This window comes from Ammodytes marinus (genome assembly GCF_949987685.1).
Source record: "Ammodytes marinus genome assembly, chromosome: 21".
NCBI lineage: Eukaryota > Metazoa > Chordata > Actinopteri > Uranoscopiformes > Ammodytidae > Ammodytes > Ammodytes marinus.
In genome coordinates this window covers 18,071,428-18,088,729 of record NC_137225.1, presented here as the reverse complement: position 1 = coordinate 18,088,729, position 17,302 = coordinate 18,071,428, and the positions used below count along the sequence as shown (strand labels likewise).

At 41.9% G+C, this 17,302-nt stretch overlaps 2 protein-coding genes and 1 pseudogene across 5 annotated transcripts; 1 reads left to right on the top strand and 2 right to left on the bottom strand.

The window, feature by feature from the left end:
• Positions 1 to 3: 3 nt before the first annotated feature.
• On the top strand, positions 4 to 6,295 carry enosf1 (enolase superfamily member 1). Of its 2 annotated transcripts, none has more exons than XM_080050511.1 (15): positions 4 to 120; positions 246 to 348; positions 991 to 1,106; positions 2,071 to 2,157; positions 2,253 to 2,279; positions 2,371 to 2,443; positions 2,548 to 2,586; positions 2,781 to 2,863; positions 2,948 to 3,070; positions 3,152 to 3,286; positions 3,523 to 3,564; positions 3,653 to 3,782; positions 3,882 to 3,980; positions 4,079 to 4,161; positions 4,297 to 6,295. In XM_080050511.1, exons 1-15 carry the CDS (start codon positions 40 to 42, stop codon positions 4,387 to 4,389), a joined length of 1,314 nt encoding a protein of 437 aa, XP_079906637.1. In that variant the 5' UTR covers positions 4 to 39; the 3' UTR covers positions 4,390 to 6,295. The 2 variants fall into 2 exon arrangements, with proteins under 2 accessions (XP_079906637.1, XP_079906636.1); XM_080050510.1 differs by having other exon boundaries at positions 3,882 to 3,984; positions 4,080 to 4,161.
• Positions 6,296 to 6,416: 121 nt separating this feature from the next.
• Positions 6,417 to 9,337, bottom strand: tyms (thymidylate synthetase). Of its 2 annotated transcripts, XM_080050513.1 has the most exons (7): positions 8,870 to 9,327; positions 8,049 to 8,122; positions 7,690 to 7,864; positions 7,341 to 7,442; positions 7,063 to 7,238; positions 6,886 to 6,957; positions 6,424 to 6,788 (listed from the first exon to the last, which is right to left on the bottom strand). In XM_080050513.1, exons 1-7 carry the CDS (start codon positions 9,144 to 9,146, stop codon positions 6,651 to 6,653), a joined length of 1,014 nt encoding a protein of 337 aa, XP_079906639.1. In that variant the 5' UTR covers positions 9,147 to 9,327; the 3' UTR covers positions 6,424 to 6,650. The 2 variants fall into 2 exon arrangements, with proteins under 2 accessions (XP_079906638.1, XP_079906639.1); XM_080050512.1 differs by having other exon boundaries at positions 6,417 to 6,788; positions 6,886 to 7,238; positions 8,870 to 9,337.
• A 4,960-nt stretch (positions 9,338 to 14,297) lies between these two features.
• LOC307267687 (clusterin-like protein 1) lies at positions 14,298 to 17,145 on the bottom strand (annotated as a pseudogene). The gene is made up of 6 exons: positions 17,052 to 17,145; positions 16,802 to 16,950; positions 16,238 to 16,408; positions 15,464 to 16,139; positions 14,879 to 15,093; positions 14,298 to 14,498 (listed from the first exon to the last, which is right to left on the bottom strand). The product of its transcript is annotated as a clusterin-like protein 1 (transcript).
• Between the last annotated feature and the right edge of the window lie 157 nt (positions 17,146 to 17,302).

Genomic DNA, 17,302 nt, shown 5'->3' with positions numbered 1-17,302 from the left:
TCGAATCACAAGACAAGTGCAATCAATCTGAGGGGCAAAATGTTGCACAAAATTATTCATTTGACAGTCCGGGATGTGAGATTCCCGACGTCTCTGGAGCAGCATGGCTCAGATGCAATGGTAAGGGACCTTTTTGCAGCTGTAGCAACAATCTGGATAACATAGCCAAAGGCAGGCTATACTTCCTGACATTTGCATTTGTGTTTTTACTGAGACCCTTATCACTGTAACTTCCCTCGCTGCAGCACACCGACCCGGATTACTCGGCCGCGTACGTGGTGCTCGACACGGACAGCGGCTTGAAAGGCTTTGGCCTCACGTTCACTTTGGGGAAAGGGACGGAGATTGGTGAGACTCACAGTTATTTAACACGCACATTATAGCTTGACCAGGGCACGTAAACTAGAGCCATAAACAGTCGGTTATATCGTGCTTCGTTCAAGTGCAGCCAATAAACTCCGAATTTCGACTTCCTGGATCGAATCCTATGTAAATGCCAAAACCCTGGTATGCATTTATTATACTATCTATGGTATATGCAGTGATATATTTAGGCTACTGAAGTAGGCCTACCGCATACCCAGTTGAGTATTTCCATTTCATGCAACTTCTACCTCACTAAATAGCCTAACAGAGGAAAAATGTAGGCCTATAGCCTACTTGAGTATTTTCGTAACCTAGCCTACTATTAATTAAATACGGATTTGCATTCTTCATCCATTTACAGTCATAGGCTAATAAAGAAACCCACAAAAAAATCCTTATGATAAATACAAGCCTACTTAACAGTGCAATGTTACATGAAGATATCAAAATAGTTCCCATTATTCTGACTGTACTTGAAGATCATTTTCTCTCGTGCTCGTGTGCAAAATTGAACCTTTTAGCGCCATCTCGTGGTTGTGATAATATATGCACAATACAACTTATTTCATATGAGGTTTGGTGAAAATGTAAAAGGCCGGTTCCTTGTTGGTTTGAAACCCGCAGTGGTGTGTGCTGTGAAGGCCCTGGCCGGACTGCTGGTCGGGAAATCCTTGCAGGATATTGTGAGCGACTTTCGTGGATTTTACCGCCTCCTGACCAGTGATGGCCAGATGAGATGGGTAAGAGCAGTTGCAAGCAGTGGAAAAAAGGAAAGAAAAGTCTCACTGGAGAGAGAATAATTGTACAAGTCATGATTCCCCCCCCCCCTTCCTCCTCCATCGTTCTGATGACATTACCATTTATACAGCACCTTGTTGTGATTCACATCTTCTTATCTTGGTTCCATTTAACTACATCTGTTCTTATTTTAATACTATATCCGGCTTCTTTCTCCTCACCCAGAACACTATCATTTCTGTTACTCACCTTGATCCAAAAATAAGAGCCACATGAATCCTGTTTAGTAACACAATTCAATTTAAAATCATTCAGTCTGTCATGCTGGCAGACTGAATGATGTTGCCTCGTAATATTGAAAGGACCCACAAGTCCTCTAATTTGGTTTCCGAAGCTCTCTGATGGGTCAAGGGAAATACATGTGAAAGGGAATCGTCAGGATGCGAAAAAAGCTTTTTATGGTGTGTGCAAATGGCAACAAAATGTGAAAAATGACAGTTTTTGAATGCCTATAGGCTCTTCCCACAAATCCTATTTCAACACACTTTCTTAAATTTAATCTCCTTCCCATGCCATTAAAGGAGAGTCAGCAATACTGGAGAATGTTTGTTATCAAAATCACTTTTTCTTAAAATCTGTGAATATCTCCTCACCACTGTCCATTATGTGTGTGTGCACTGAAAGAAACATCTGTTGTTAATTGACTCTGCAAACTGACATACTATGGTGGGCACCCTTTGTTTAATTACCCTGTTTACATAAGCCTATGTGTTTACAGAGCCTAGGATGTGTATTAACACCAGATTGTTTTATTTAGCGTACACACAGTATGTTCAGGTAGCGGTGTGAAGGAGATACTCACTTATTTTGAAAAAGTGTTTTGACAACAATCGTTCTCAGGAATAGCTGACTATCTTTAAGCCTCTTTTTTTTGTGATGCAATTTGTTTAATATTGTTTGAACCAGTTAGGTCCAGAGAAAGGTGTGATCCACTTGGCCACTGCTGCCATACTGAATGCTGTGTGGGACCTGTGGGCGAGGGCTGAGTCAAAGGTGGGACTGTTTGATGATACATAATTAGAAAAACACTGTTTCTTTCCCACGTATGACACTTTGTCACTCACCCCTTTGTCACAATTTTTCTGTAGCCGCTGTGGAAGTTGCTCGCTGACATGGTGAGTCACAGGAAATGTAGGTCTCATTTTGAAAGAAGTCCAGGATGGGATCACAAGGGAAAAAGCAGGTCTTGTGTGTGTGTCTATTCAGGATCCCAAGCAGATTGTCTCCTGCATTGACTTCAGATACATCACCGATGTGCTCACAGAGGAGGAGGCTCTCGGTGAGATTATGCTTTATGATGCACAGAATGTCCAGCACAGTTTAGGGAAAGAGATCCCTTCTTTCTACCTAACAGACTCTTTCTGCTTCTCTTCTCTCATTCAGACATACTTGTGAAAGCACAGGAGGGCAAGCAGCAGAGGGGTGAGTGCACTAAAAAGAGCCATTAATTACATGGCTGAATGGGATTTTGCGTAACGAAATTGCCTCTTTAGAAACTAACAGGAGGGCTTTTAGCTTGCTTAATAGGCCCCGACGCTCCATAATTGCTTTATGAACACACACTTGTTCTTGAGTGATTATTACCTATGTGTCGACTGCTTCCTTCTTTCTGCCAGAGGATCAGATGCTGAAAGAGGGTTATCCTGCCTACACCACCTCCTGTGCGTGGTTAGGATACCCAGACCAGCAGCTCAAACAGGTCTCTGTGCTATATAACTCATCTAATTTTTCACGTTGGGGTTGGACCAATCATTGTCATGACAGTTTCTGTGTGTTTCTTAAGCTCTGCACAGATGCACTTAGAAGTGGTTGGACCAAGTTCAAGGTGAAAGTCGGTGCCGATCTAGAGGACGACATACGCAGGTGTCGCCTCATAAGGAAAATGATTGGACCCAATAACAGTTTGGTAAGTTTGTTTCTTTTGTTGCACCCTCCATGTTGTATTAACATTTGGAAATAGCAGTATACTGAAGTGTTTTTGTGTAAGATGATCGATGCCAACCAGAGATGGGACGTGCCCGAGGCAATCAGCTGGGTGTCCAGCCTGGCTGAGTTCAAACCCGTTTGGATTGAGGAGCCCACGTCTCCAGATGATATTCTGGGTCATGCTACCATTTCCAAGGTTTTATTTTGTCTCATTGTATTTATTATGTCTGCATTTGTAGTTATGTGTCCGTTTTGAAATTGTTCTGTCTTTTTGTAGTTTTTACATTTCTTCAAAGTAATTTTGCGTCTGTGTTGTCGTTTCACATCCCTTTTGAAGTTTTGCGTTTCTCTCTGTAGATGTTTTGGTAATCCACTGGTCATCCATCCCTGGTTGAAGGACTTGACAAAATATACTTGACTTTGTTGTTGCAGGCTTTGGCTCCACTCGGGATCGGAGTTGCAACAGGAGAGCAGGTCAGAGCTCAAGTTTGTCTCTAGCATACGCATATCACATGGCGGATGAAATAATAGTTTCTAGCTGGGCAACTGTTTCCTTTTCCAGTGTCAAAACAGGGTGATGTTTAAGCAGTTCCTCCAGGCCAAGGCCCTGCAGTTTGTCCAAATAGACAGCTGTCGTCTGGGCAGCGTCAACGAGAACCTGGCTGTGCTGCTGATGGCCCACAAGTTCAACGGTAAAAGTTATCAGATGCCTTACAAATGTGAACAAATACATCAATAAATAAAACTCTGTATGAAAATAATATATATATACACACTGTCTTCTCCCCTAGTGCCTGTTTGTCCTCATTCTGGAGGAGTTGGTCTCTGTGAGCTCGTCCAGCATCTCATTCTGTTCGACTACATCCGTGTGTCTGGAAGTCTCAGCAACAACAGGTAAGAGCAGAATGGAGTTATTTCTATTTTTGTTTTTCAGTCAGAGCTATTGACCGTTGAGCAGCTGTTTTTCTGGCTTCTTTTTCTCTTTCCAGAATGTGTGAATATGTGGATCACCTGCATGAGCACTTCACCAGTCCTGTGGTGATTCAGGACGCCCACTACATGCCACCCAAGGTGAGACGGAGCACAGAGATGCCAACGACAACTTACTAAATGACTCTGCATGACACACAAATGTCTCTTATTTGACATATTTCAAACTTGTTTCTTAAGGCATTTGTTTGAGTACATTGTAATTCTTGTTCTCAGGATCCCGGATATTCCTGTGAGATGCTGGAATCATCAGTGCAGAGGCATGAGTACCCTGAAGGAGATGCATGGAAGCTGCACACTAACAAATGAGGACTTGATTTGAACATAAAGGCTCTTTTAGACTTGATTAATTGGAATTAATCGATTACACACAAAAAAAAAACGTGAAGTGTAAAGCTGAGAACACACCGGGCGCGTTGGCGCTTTGGGCCAAAGCGACCAACGCGCCCGATCTGGCGCGTGGTCATTTTGTGTCAAAAAATGGTCCAACGCGCCCAAAAGCAACGCGCCTACGTCATGGCCTACGTAGATGAGCCCGCACGAAACTTATTTCCCCCCGCTTTTTCTATTGCTGATCAACCATGGCTGAGATAATCCCCATCGCTGCGCTCTATCTTTTGTGGGAGTCCGAGGAACGGAGCTACGCAGCTAGTCTCCCCCGATATATTTATTCCCCTAATCAACCATGGCTGCGATCAGATCCGACCCGACACAACAGCGTTCATGTCCACACAAAAACAACACCTACACGGCCAACAATTGTGCCAAAAAACAAATAAACAGCAAGTGAACGGAACAAATAGCCTTAAAACAGCATTGCAGATTCACGCCACTCGGAAATGAACACAAACAGCAAGGCAGCACCATACCAAACACATTTACAGCAGCATTGTGCACAGGGCAGTAGAAAATAAAGGCAAGTAGCCTACATTACCTGGCTGTGACGGGACCGTGGCTGGCGTAGATAGCCTATAGGGCAGGCATAAACACCGGTGCTTCGCTGTACTCGTTGTGAAAGTTCCCCGGATTTAGCCGTTGTGGGTTCATTATATGGAGGTGGTGGCCGCACACAGCCGGGTGAGTTAGCTAACGCTATCCGACCGGTGCTAACTTGGTTTATCGGCTTAAGCACAGCCACACATATTCACTGAATTAACCAGGAAGCCCATTCTCCTGGCTCACTTTCCCCACCCGAGCGGCTTCATATCACCAGCCAGCCGCATTAACTCCACGGTGTTTATACAGTCTCGCACACACAGCGGTGATTATTTGCTCCTGGTTCACCTTCCCCACGTCTTGTAACCCCGAGCTGCTTCATACAGCACCAGGCAGCCAGCCGTAAATACATTTCCTACTCGGTGTTTGCCTCTGTGTTGTCACGGTCTCGCACACACAGCGGTGATTATTTGCGCCTCCATTTTGTCTCAGATTTTTCTGTCCTCCGGCTCTCTGCCAGTGACGTAGGGTCAAGCTCACCGCTGATTGGCCAACGCGGCTAAACGTCACGCGCCGGAGCGTTGAAAGTTCAATATTTTCATCTTTTTTTTGAAGCTTTGCCGGCGCGGTGACGCTTTTTGACGCTTTGCCGGCGCGGTGACGCTTTGGCAACGCGCCCAAAGTGCCCAAAGCAACGCTTTGCCGCGGCCAACGGATCCTCGCGCCCCAACCAATGGTTCCCTATGCAAAAATAGGATTTTTCAACGCGCCCACCACACCCAACGCGCCCGGTGTGTTCTCACCTTAAGCAGTCTAATTCAGTGCTATGTTGTGAACTATAAATGACCCATGATCACATTCACCCACATTAATTCGAAAAGTCAGATGTAGAAATAACAGGGTTACAATCAGCAATGATTCTCATCTTTCTCTCAGGGAAGAAACAAGTCTTGCCGACAGGCCTGAATGCAGCTAATGTGATTGTGGTTCAGCTTTTGAAACTTTAAATTGAATATCATATTTCAAGGATTCAGTGACTTCTGTGCTTCTTGGACATGTATTACGTAAAATGATCACCAGCAAGAATCAATGATGCAGCACATAAACACAACTTTAATGTGAGCAAATTATATTTAGCTTTAAAAGAAATATCCCAATAAGGAAGCAGTTTCTCTTTATCCTGTTGGTTGGTGTGTAGAGGGTGTTGTCAGAATGTGATTGGCAACCTATTGCATTGTTTGTCATTTTCTTTGTGTTGTAATACATGCGTTTTTCTATTATTAAACTGTAATACTGCATGGCTCCCGTTTTGTCAATAACAATTCTGTATGCATCAAGCTGACAAATGAAAATTCTTTATTTACAAATGAAATCATGTATACAATTTAAAGTAAGGAAAGTGAACACAAACTGGCATTTTTCCCCATAGCACTCAAAACATTTCATAACCAAGCATTCAGCTATAGAAAACACAGCAGAAGTGGAGATTTGTTTCTTACAAGAGTTTAAAATATATTTAAAAAAAAAATTTACGGAAAAATATTAAACAGTACGTTTAGAAAATTTGAAAATAGATTTTCTAAAGCATCCGGGCACTACATTAATCTTGTTATGATTATTGCAACTTTTTTTTTTTACACAGCCAACTTCATCTTAATGGTCGGATGAGGGTTGTAGTCGTAGATCTCAAAGTCCTCTGCGCGGAAATCATCGATACACTCCACTTTCCTCAGGATCCTCAGCTTGGGGAAGGGTCGGATCTCTCTCGACATCTGCACAGTCGGACAGATTTGGTCGTTTAAGTTTAAATTAAAATCAGAAAACGGAAAGGGACGGAAAAAAATAAAAATAAATCTTTAGCCAACCCACCTGTAGTTTGAGAGGTTCTATGTGGTTGACGTATATGTGAGCATCTCCCAGAGTGTGAACAAAGTCGCCAGGCTGACGGGACAAAAAAAGATAAAAAGAAAATAAATGGCAGGTGAGGTGACGGGAGCAGACAAAATTCCAACCACGTGTGTTTCGAGAAAAGCGCAGCAGTCTTACCTTGAGTCCTGTGATGTGTGCGATCATGTAGGTGAGAAGTGCATAGCTGGCGATATTGAACGGCACCCCGAGGCCCATATCACCCGAGCGCTGATACAGCTGACACGACAGCTCGCCGTCAGCCACGTAAAACTGAAAAAGGGCGTGGCAGGGGGGCAGAGCCATGAGGGGGATGTCTGTATCAACAAAACCAGAAGAAAAGAGATTTAAAATACACCCAGAATGGTAACTACAAACAAATGTATATATTTTTTTTTTAAAGTTTGAGCATGCTTCACCTTTGGGGTTCCAAGCACACATGATGATCCGTCTGTCCTCTGGATTCTTTTTGATGGTGTCAATGACTTTCTGTAGCTGGTCAACACCTTGTCCAGTGTAATCTGTTGAGAGGGAATTGATTAAAGAAAGGATCATTGTAGATCTGAGGCACAGTGTGTGTAGTTGTTACTGTGCAATATGCAAATATGATCCATTTTGAGATGTGTGGAAACATTGAGAAGAGAATGTGTGATTGTACATTAGTAACTGAGTAGATACCACACAATGTATGTGTATATAATATATATATAAAAAAAAGTTTTTTAAAAAGCCTTTGTCAGTACACAGTAAAAATGAAACACTGTATACCTGTATGCATGTCTTTGTACTCTGCACCAAAGTGCCTCCACTGGAAACCATAGACGGGACCCAGGTCGCCCACCTCTCGATCTGTGAACCCAAGATTGTCCAGGAAGGACCGGGACCCGTTGGCCTCCCAGATCTTCACCCCTTTTTCTGAGAGCTCGTTTCCATTTATTGATCCCTGAGATCACACATTGAAAAGACACATCAAAAATGCTGCAGGTGAAGGCTCAGTTCACCCAAATCACTTAAAAGTGTAGCCATGGAGATATTTTTTCTCGTTTAGGGTTAGGCTAGACACCACATGAGGAAAGTGAAAACAATATTTTCATTTATATAGATGGTAGCCTAAATCTTATCCTCACCCTGATAAACCACAGCAGCTCTTCAAGGATCCCTCTCCAAAACACTCTCTTGGTCGTCAGCAGGGGGAACTGATCTACAAGTAAACAGCAACAGGTTATTTTACATTCCTGAAAACTTAATTACAGCAAGTTCAAAGTACTCTGGCACTGGAATTTTAAGGCCAACACAGATATTGATATTAAAGAACAGTAGAAACATGATTAAAAGGATCCTTCTCGTTTATGTTTATGGGAAATCTTACAGTTGAAAAATAACTACAGCTGCTCCCTGGTGGACAAACTATGTAATGGTGACACAGTTTCATGATAATGACAAATATTCCTCCTGCAAAGTCTGTGCTTCCATTTCTAGTTACTTTTCGGTCGACCTACATAGCTTTGATAAGCGAATTTCATCCAATGTATCAGACACTTTGGCCTAAATGCAAAAGCATTTAGAAAGCGTACTTCTAACAATCTATTAACTGTAGTAGACAAAACATTATCACTCACTTCATATAAAAGAGGAACAGTTGATTCTACTACCCCCAGTGTATACAACATTGGGGGTAGTAACATTATTTCCTTATCTTGACAATTATTAGGCCTACATAAATTACTCATTGTACAGTTTGTAGAAATGTGCAACAGTACACATTTATGACACTTTGAAAAGTTGACAATCTGCATAATTTACCTTTACGTTTACCTCGCAGATACTTTTCAAGAAAATTCAATTCACGATTCATAGTTCAAGTGTTTTTACATTGTTGTATTTATTTTATTTTGAAGGGCATGGATACTACTCCAGCTAAACAAGTTAAATAAGAAAAGTAACAAACCTCGCAGGTTGTATCTGATCTGAGCCCCGAACACTGACAGGATCCCAGTCCCGGTCCGGTCCCCCTTACTGCGGCCGTTTTGCATGATGTACTCGACCTGGTTCAAGTACCCCTGTTCATCACACATAATACCGAAGTTTTTCTTTGACGCTGCAGTCGTCTGGGTCTCTTCCTCCATTTTACAGCTGTCCTCATGTCGCTGTGGCTCCTCGTTGTGTATTTCTGTTGTGGCGGGCATTTTTCTGGATAAAGTTGAGTCCGTATCAGCTGAGACCATAGAGAGAAGTGCTGTATTGTTGCAATGAATTCACTATTTCCCGGTTAAATTTGGCGCTTGACAGATCTGATTGGTTCATGCAGCGCCCACCCATTTCTTTCGGCGGGTTTTAGTTCAGGCACCGGAAGTAGAATGACCCTTTCAAAAGTAAAACCAAGCTCAGTAATAGTCATGGTTTAGTCGTAGTCGTAGTAGTAGCTTTTATAATAGGTCCATGGTAGGTAGTAGCATAGACATAATAATTATGGGTAGTAGTAGTCTAGCCGGTTTCGAACCATGTTTCGAACACACCCACAAAAGGAGGGACTGTTGACTAAACGATTGTAGTCCCTGCTTTCCAATAGCCTACCCATACTTATGCTGGGCTTACACTACACGACTTTTCACGCGATTTGACAGTCGCAGACAATCTTCCAATGTCGGACTGAAATCACTGGAGTCGTGCTGGAGTTGTGGCGCGCGCACGTTATCTCAGTCGTTTGGTGTATGGTGGTCTTCCGACCCGATTTCAGCCAGTCTTCTTCCCGTCTTGATTATCAAACATGTTTGATATTATCGCTAGTCTTAGGGGGTTGGCTCAAGCGAAATGACGTAAACACTGTCACACTCTCGCATGCACCAAGCACGACACAGGAGGAGCGGCATTAGTCGCGACCTGTGCCCGCCTGGTGAGGCACTTATTTCGGATACTTTTTCATATAAGCCTCGGTGGAGAACCAGGCTGACAGCCGCGCAACCTGAACACTCTACCGTCAAATACAGGGTTAGGAGTTAAAGTTATTGGGGTATGAGATCAGCAAATAAAGCTGGTCAAATAACTAAAGGAAGTCCCCCGCTCGGAATATTGAATTAACTTGTTTTTAATTAAATAATCACAATCGCGTTTGCGGAAATGATATTAATCTCAAAAGGAATCTAGTTGTAGTCTTGCAATATGAGACCCCTGTCTTTTCAAAATCTCACTCTGTGACTGAAAACTAATGACTAGTTGTCTTCAGGTGTGAGTTGATTGTCTTTAGATGTAAGAGGGTTTCAGTCTTCAGTCTTTTCAAAGTCTTTAAAAAGTCCTCTAGTGTAAGCCCAGCATTACCTGATTTAGTATGGTAGAAAAATATTTATGAATATTTGAAGTATTATGTAGCCTAGTAGTATGAAGTGTAAACTATTTCAAACGCCGTCAAAAAGTGTGTAATGCTTTATCCTATATCAAGTAAACAAGTAGGCTATGTTCAAATTCCTCGTGTATAATCTGTAAAATGTGGGGAAACTTTTACTCTAGATTTAGGCATGCAAACTCGTCACCTTTCGGCGAAATTCGCCGTTTTGGAAACGAAATTTGCCATCTATGTGATTCGTGGAGATCCGTTGAGAAAATATTTTTTGGAGGGGAGGGGGGGGGGGTCTGATGGCCAGCTGTGTGTGTGGGTGTGTGGAGCGGAGCATGGACATGGTGACCATAGTGACTAACTAACTATGATTGACGCATCTTAACTCCTATCATATGAGCTTTGACGGTCATTTGGCCAATCAGAAACAGTGTTTGTCATTGAGGGGCGGTGACATCAGTCAGTCAGAGCGTCTGCAGGAAAGTTAATTTTTTTTTCTCTCAGAGTCATCGGAGCGTTCAAGTAGCCGCAGCCGCAGTACTATTATTTTACCGTGTTAATATGCCTACTAGTGTTGCCACCCGTCCCGTTTTTCCCAGAATTGTTCTCTTTTTTCACCAGCTGTCCCGGGAAAAAATAAATCTCTCCCGGGACACAATTTGTCCCGTTTTTTGGGGGGAAATGCCAAAACCTCATTTGATTTCCTTCGTTCAGTAGTTAAGGCCGTTTCACACGGGCCGAGGAATTTGTTGCGCCAACTAATGCATTCTCGATGGAGAGGCGAGCGGGGCCGGGCAGAGAGAAAGCGCAGCGGGCAGGGGCGGTCTCAACGATCTCGGGGCCCGTTTCAAGACCCAGTGTGGGGCCCCCCACTTTTTTTTTTTTTTTTTTTTTTTTTTTTAAATAATGCTTGTGCATGCTCATCGCGAAAATAGATGTTAATAATAAAAAAGATTGTGGAAAGACTCTTAAAGCCCCCCCTCCCCCTGCCCCACTCCTCCCTATTCCTATTCAACAGATAAAGGGTGGATAGCTACTTTTTATGAACAGTATAGAATTTACACATAGAAAGCTTATTACTGTATGTGTGAGGGGGCCTTCAAGGCCCCTCATGAAGCCCCTAAGACAGAGCTAATAATGCTTTAGTTTTGCACTTGCTTTTCTATTATTCACCTACTAGTTGAGGGGCCCATGATGATTTCTTTCCTTATATTATGCGATTCCTTTTTGGACCCTGTTATTGACATGAGTGACTGAGCTCTTTGACAATGTGACATGTAAAGTTACTATCAGTATTTCTGGCTTAGGGGCCCCTGGGCCTGGTTGCATGCAATTTTCTTCTCAAAGTGCACCAGATTGATGAATTTTACTTTAAAAGGTTGCATTTTTTTCTTCCGGGGGAGCATTCCCCCGGACCCCCCTACAAGGTCCAGGGTTCCCACCTCAGTCTCCTTATATATCCTATTGTAAAAAGCACTCTAGGTGTTTATGGTTATTATAGGTCATTACACTGGTCAGTCTGAACTGGTAGCCTAATAATGGCCGAGCCCTCTGCACCAAACATTCATTCAACATCCCATTTTGCACCATTATGTTCCTGCGCACGACTGAGGTGTGTGTGTGTGTGTGTGTGTGTGTGTGTGTGTGTGTGTGTGTGTGCGCGTGTGCGTGAATACGAGAGTAACTATGGTGACAGAGTGTATTCTTATGTGTTATATTGATGGTTGTGTAACAAAGATAAGGCAAATCCTGTTTGCCACAATATAAATAGTTAGTTTATTGTAAGGGAATTTGGTGTGATTGATTTGAGGCTCCATGTTATTTTCTGTCTTATTTAAAGCTGGTTTTGCCAGCATTTTTAACCGTTTTGTTAAGCTATTTTTAACGTTTTTCTTGGTAAATAGGCTACCTACACACTTTGTATTGGAAACGTCAAGAAGGTTGGCTGACTAACTGGTTTTGCTCATTTCACTATTCATCTGACAACGTTTTGTTTGTCCTTAATTCTCTTCACCAGAATACACCAAATTGCTTCTCTTAAATGTTCAAATCACAAAAAAAATCTTCTGATATCCCTACCGGGGTTTGTTTTCGGACTTCTCACCTTTTTCATGGTTTATGAGTTTGCATGCCTGTTTAATTTTAGCAATAACTTATTGACTAAACATTTTTAAATGCGTCAAATACAGTAAACTATTCATATGGCTCTTTTTTTGACAATGGTAATGAGGAATAAATGTGGTGCATATCACAAGAATAAATGGATAAAATCCAATACATTTTTATCAATTAACAAGAATAATATAGAATACAAATATAATAATAAAAAGTCAGCACAAACTCGTTTAGTGCACTTTCTTTGATTCAGTAAGAAAGACACAAAATCTGCTTTCACATCTCCGCATTGCTCAAATAGATTGTTTCACAAAAACGCGTTACCAAAACTAATAGTAATTATGATAATAATTAAACATTGCTGCAATTAATCAAATATCATCTTTATAAAATATGCAAATATCACTTTAAATTTAGGTTCAGGACGACTTTGTGACAAAGTTAACAAAACAAAATTATAGCTCAAATAGAAGTTTCACAGTTTTATTGCAGAAATATATCCAAGAATCTACATAAATAAATTAAAAGAAAAAAGATCCTGTGTTGGTAAAGGTTTAAAGGTCTGTGGCTGCAAATATGCACATTGCACATGAATCCATTTAATCTTATGCAAAGTCGATAACTGTGTTTAAAATACCTCATCATTCATAATTTATCATCCCAATTGCCTTGTGTCTCTTAGAAAAATATTACATTTGAAGAAATGTACAGGGATGTGTCATGCCATAAGGTTGATGGTTTCAAACGATCACAATGTATAGGGGAAGGTGGGGTGATTTGTGCATTTTGGAAGTTGCAAAACCCCTTGTTTCTAGAAAACCGTGGAAGAAATTGGAAATGTGACCACATATTTAAGAAGAGCCGTCCATTTGACTCATCCTGTAAAGAAGGGAGACACAAGGAATAAGATATAAGCACGTTTAAGCTCAAAAAACTGTGTTTTGCCTTTCAAAGTAAAATTTCCATGATCAAGGTTTTTTGATTATTGTGTCTGAACAATTATAGACACGTTTGAAAACATTTGACACATGTTTTAGTGCTTTGGTATGCTACACTTTGAGTCTATATAGTTAGCACAATGTCAACCCTAAATTGCTGCATCATGCCTATTATCCAAAATTCTGGGGATGGGGTGATTTGTGCGCAAGGGCCTGGGTGAGTTATAAGTAAGTAAGTAAGTAAAATGTATTTATAAAAGCACATTTATGACAGTTTGCACTGTCCAAAGTGCTGTACATAGTGCATTCAGTAGGTAAACAATGAAGGTACAATAACAATAACCAAAATAAAAGACGTAAAGCCCATACATCCACATAAACACAGATAGTAGTGCAGAGGTAAGATAGTTAATGGGGAGGAAACACCAGGGTGTACATATGGGTTTTGAGCCTTGATTTAAAGGCAGAAATGTAGGGGGAATCACATTTGTCAGGTGGCAGTTGGTTCCACAAGCACGGAGCAACTAGTGCAAAGTACATTTCTGAGAGTTGTGCCAGTGGCATGGCTGTATACGCTGGTCACCAAAAGAAAGTGACTGTCTACAGTAGCTCAGAAGAGAGTGACATCTCAATTCCACTTAACGACACCACTGATGAGAGTTAAGATGGCCAGAAAGATGATGATGGTGACTTTGTCATTGTGACACAATGACGCACAAATCACCCCACTACGTGGGGTGATTTGTGCGACAAGACAACTTTTTTTCCGAAAGCTATATTTCTTAAACAGTTTATTCCAGATCCAAAGTTTTTATTGCCAGGGATGCACAACATCCTGAAATATATGTACATATTTGAGTTGGAGACATAACTGTCAAGGCCTCACTTTAAAATCACTTTGAGTAAAAAGTTGCACAAATCACCCCACCTTCCCCTATAGCTCAAATTCTGTTTGGAATTGTGCCAGGTGAAGATAGGAGCCAAATAATTGATTAAGTCACAACAGTGCAGGGATGTATGTGCCATTTAAAGAGTGTCAGAGCCTCCTGAGCTGCATATTCGATAAAAGCAGGGTCTTCCACCTCCAGCTCTGCAGGGACTGAAACAGTAATTGGGGCAGAGTCCAGTATGATTAGAACCACACTGCTGTCAGCTTTAGGTCGGATACTCCTCAGCTGTTGCTGTGGACTCACCTGAAGAATGAGAGAACTGCATCAGTTTTTGAAATGGCAACAAATCATTTTCTATAGCACCTGCCACATGATGGTAATACATAATAACTTCCCCCATCCTTTAGCCAAAAGTATATATACATTTTTAGGTTTTATTATTGAGTCGGATAAATTCATTTCTTGTTCATTCCTTTTAGTGATCAAGCCTATACAGTATATTATCAATGACACAAGTCAAATAACTATACATCACATAGCTATAACATTTTGAATGTATCAACAGCAATCCTTGTTGATCTACCAACCAAAGAGAAGTATGAAAATGCATTTCAGTCTCAAAACATCACTAATGTAATACTGTAAGATCAAGTCTAATACATTTAGCATTACTCTAAACACACCGTGATCAGGCTGAAGATGTCATGTGGGCCACCAGTGTTGTTGGATAGCCGGCCCACCCAGCCGTACTTGTCTTCCATGTTAATGAGCCATCTCTGTGTGTCCACGGTGTGTCTCTGGACCAGCTGCAGCCAGTCATTCTGCTGCTGACGGGAGCCGTTGAGCAGCGTGTGCATCTCCTCCAACTCAGAGTGTAACTGCTGCACACTGGGACACTCTGCATGTACAAATGACCCGGGGTGCAGGGTGAAGAGAACAACACACACACACACACACACACACACAAAACAGTAGGCATTTATTTTCTAAAGTCAACAACTTAAAACTAAATTTCATTTACCTCACTCTATCAATTGCAATATATTATATAGCTAAAATGCCATTAGTTATATTCGAAATCAAGGAATTGTCCCTCATCGATAAACAGCTTGTTATTTAGGCTATATTTTGCATTAAAGGCTCAGATAGGAATATTTCTGCATATCTGTACTATATGTGAATATGTGCCTGTGTGATTGTCTGGGATGAACAGCTAAAAAGATCCAGAAAAAACACACGAATATATTGTTTGAATATAAGTTATTTACCTGTAAGCAGATACTCTTCACACATCTCACACAAACTTTGGAGCTGCCAGCACTCTGATGCTTGTCTGCGCAGGCGTCTGCACAGCTGTCTGCCCTGGGACTGTCCGGAAGCAGAAAGTGATCCATTATCTTTATTGGTAAACACACAATAACAGATGTTACAGTGGTTGTTTTTACATGTGAGTTTAGAATTAAAGTGCTACAAATGACATCCGATACCTCTGCTTGGGTAAAATAAGTCCTCTGCTTCTTGTGTCTCTTCAAACACATCCGCCATTGTGGAGCTGAATTCCTCCATCACGTTCCTCCCAAAGTCATACACTGAGTCGAGGATGTGATCCACACCCACTGTCCCGAAGAAGCCAGAGCTGGAGTCGCCCTGCGTGCCCGCCGGCTGGCTAGGCTGGATCTCTGAGGTGAAGGCCGCCATGAAGGAATGCCCAAACTCCTGTTGCATCTGTTTGGCCAGAGTGTTGCTCTGGTTGTCCAGGAGGCTGACATTTGACAGCAGCTGTCTGAACAATGCATCTGCCTTCAGGAGCTCCAGATCTGCCTCATCTTCCACGACCGCTTTCTCGGGGGAGTTGGTTGCGCGACCCGAACTCTCCTCGTTTTGATTGTAGACATGCTCTGTGGCTTCCAGCTGGGCGGCCATTTTCCTGAAAAAGTCCTCCACCTGCAGGAGGAGCAATCATGTTTGGAGCCTATTACAAATCAGTCTCATCTCTTAATACATTGAAGGTCTGTTTATAATTGGAATATGCCAATTCAAACCTTCATCGAGAAAAAGGTGAAGCCACGGCGACACTTAGAGGCGAAGAAGGCCTTACAAGTATCTTCAAGACATGGTCGGCACTCCTCAAAGGAAGATTTGGTTAAATCCTGACACTGCTGCTCAGCCTCATCCAGTTTCTGCTCCGTTTTCCAGGCCAACTGCATGGCCCCCTGAAGGAAACCCCCAAAACAGAAACGTCCTGTCACAGATACTTTACCTCTTAATACGCCAGAGAGGAGAAGATGCGGTTTAGGGGCCCTGGTACAAAGCCCCGTCTTATAGTTTGCAATATAAGAAAAACAGATTAATCTACAGACAGTTCATTTATCCTGGCTGCAGAAAAAAAACTATACAACCCAACTCCCCAAACTATCCCAACTCCCACACACATTATTCACTGTCTGCTTTGAGGTTTCTCCGTGAGGTTTTGTGTAGCAGAAAATATGTGAGGGGCTTCAGAAAGTCATTTGGTTACTATACATCATAAGGAGTGATTACTGCCAGTCTAATGTCTTTGCAGAGGATGGGCACTTAATTGCAATCACAGAAAACACAAATTATACCTTCCTCTTGTCACTGCTGTGTCTCAGGGCATCCATTAAATGTCTGTGTTTCTCCTCTTTCTTCTCCATCACTTCCTTCACCTGCTTTATCCCAAGTAACGCTTGCTTTATTTCCTCATCAACATACTGCTCCCCAGCTGCAGACAGCTCTACAGAAAGCCAATAATATACATTCATTCATTTCTGCAAACCATATATCAGTAAGATATAGACGCAGATTATTAGTGTGTTTTGTTAATGAAGTCCTCACTTTTCAGCGTTTCCTCGCTTACAGCTGAAGAATCAGCAGCACAGAGCAGGACTTCAGCGATGCAAATAATTCCAACAAGCAGCAGCCTCCTCATTCTGTGTCGATCTCTGGAAAAAGTGCAGAACTTGTTCATTGTTTTGCTGTGTAGCACAAAACAGCACCAGGTTTTGACTTATGTGCCTGCCATGCAGACCGCCACAAGGTGGTGCCATTTCTAAATCATTCTAATTTGGAAATAAATTCAACAATTT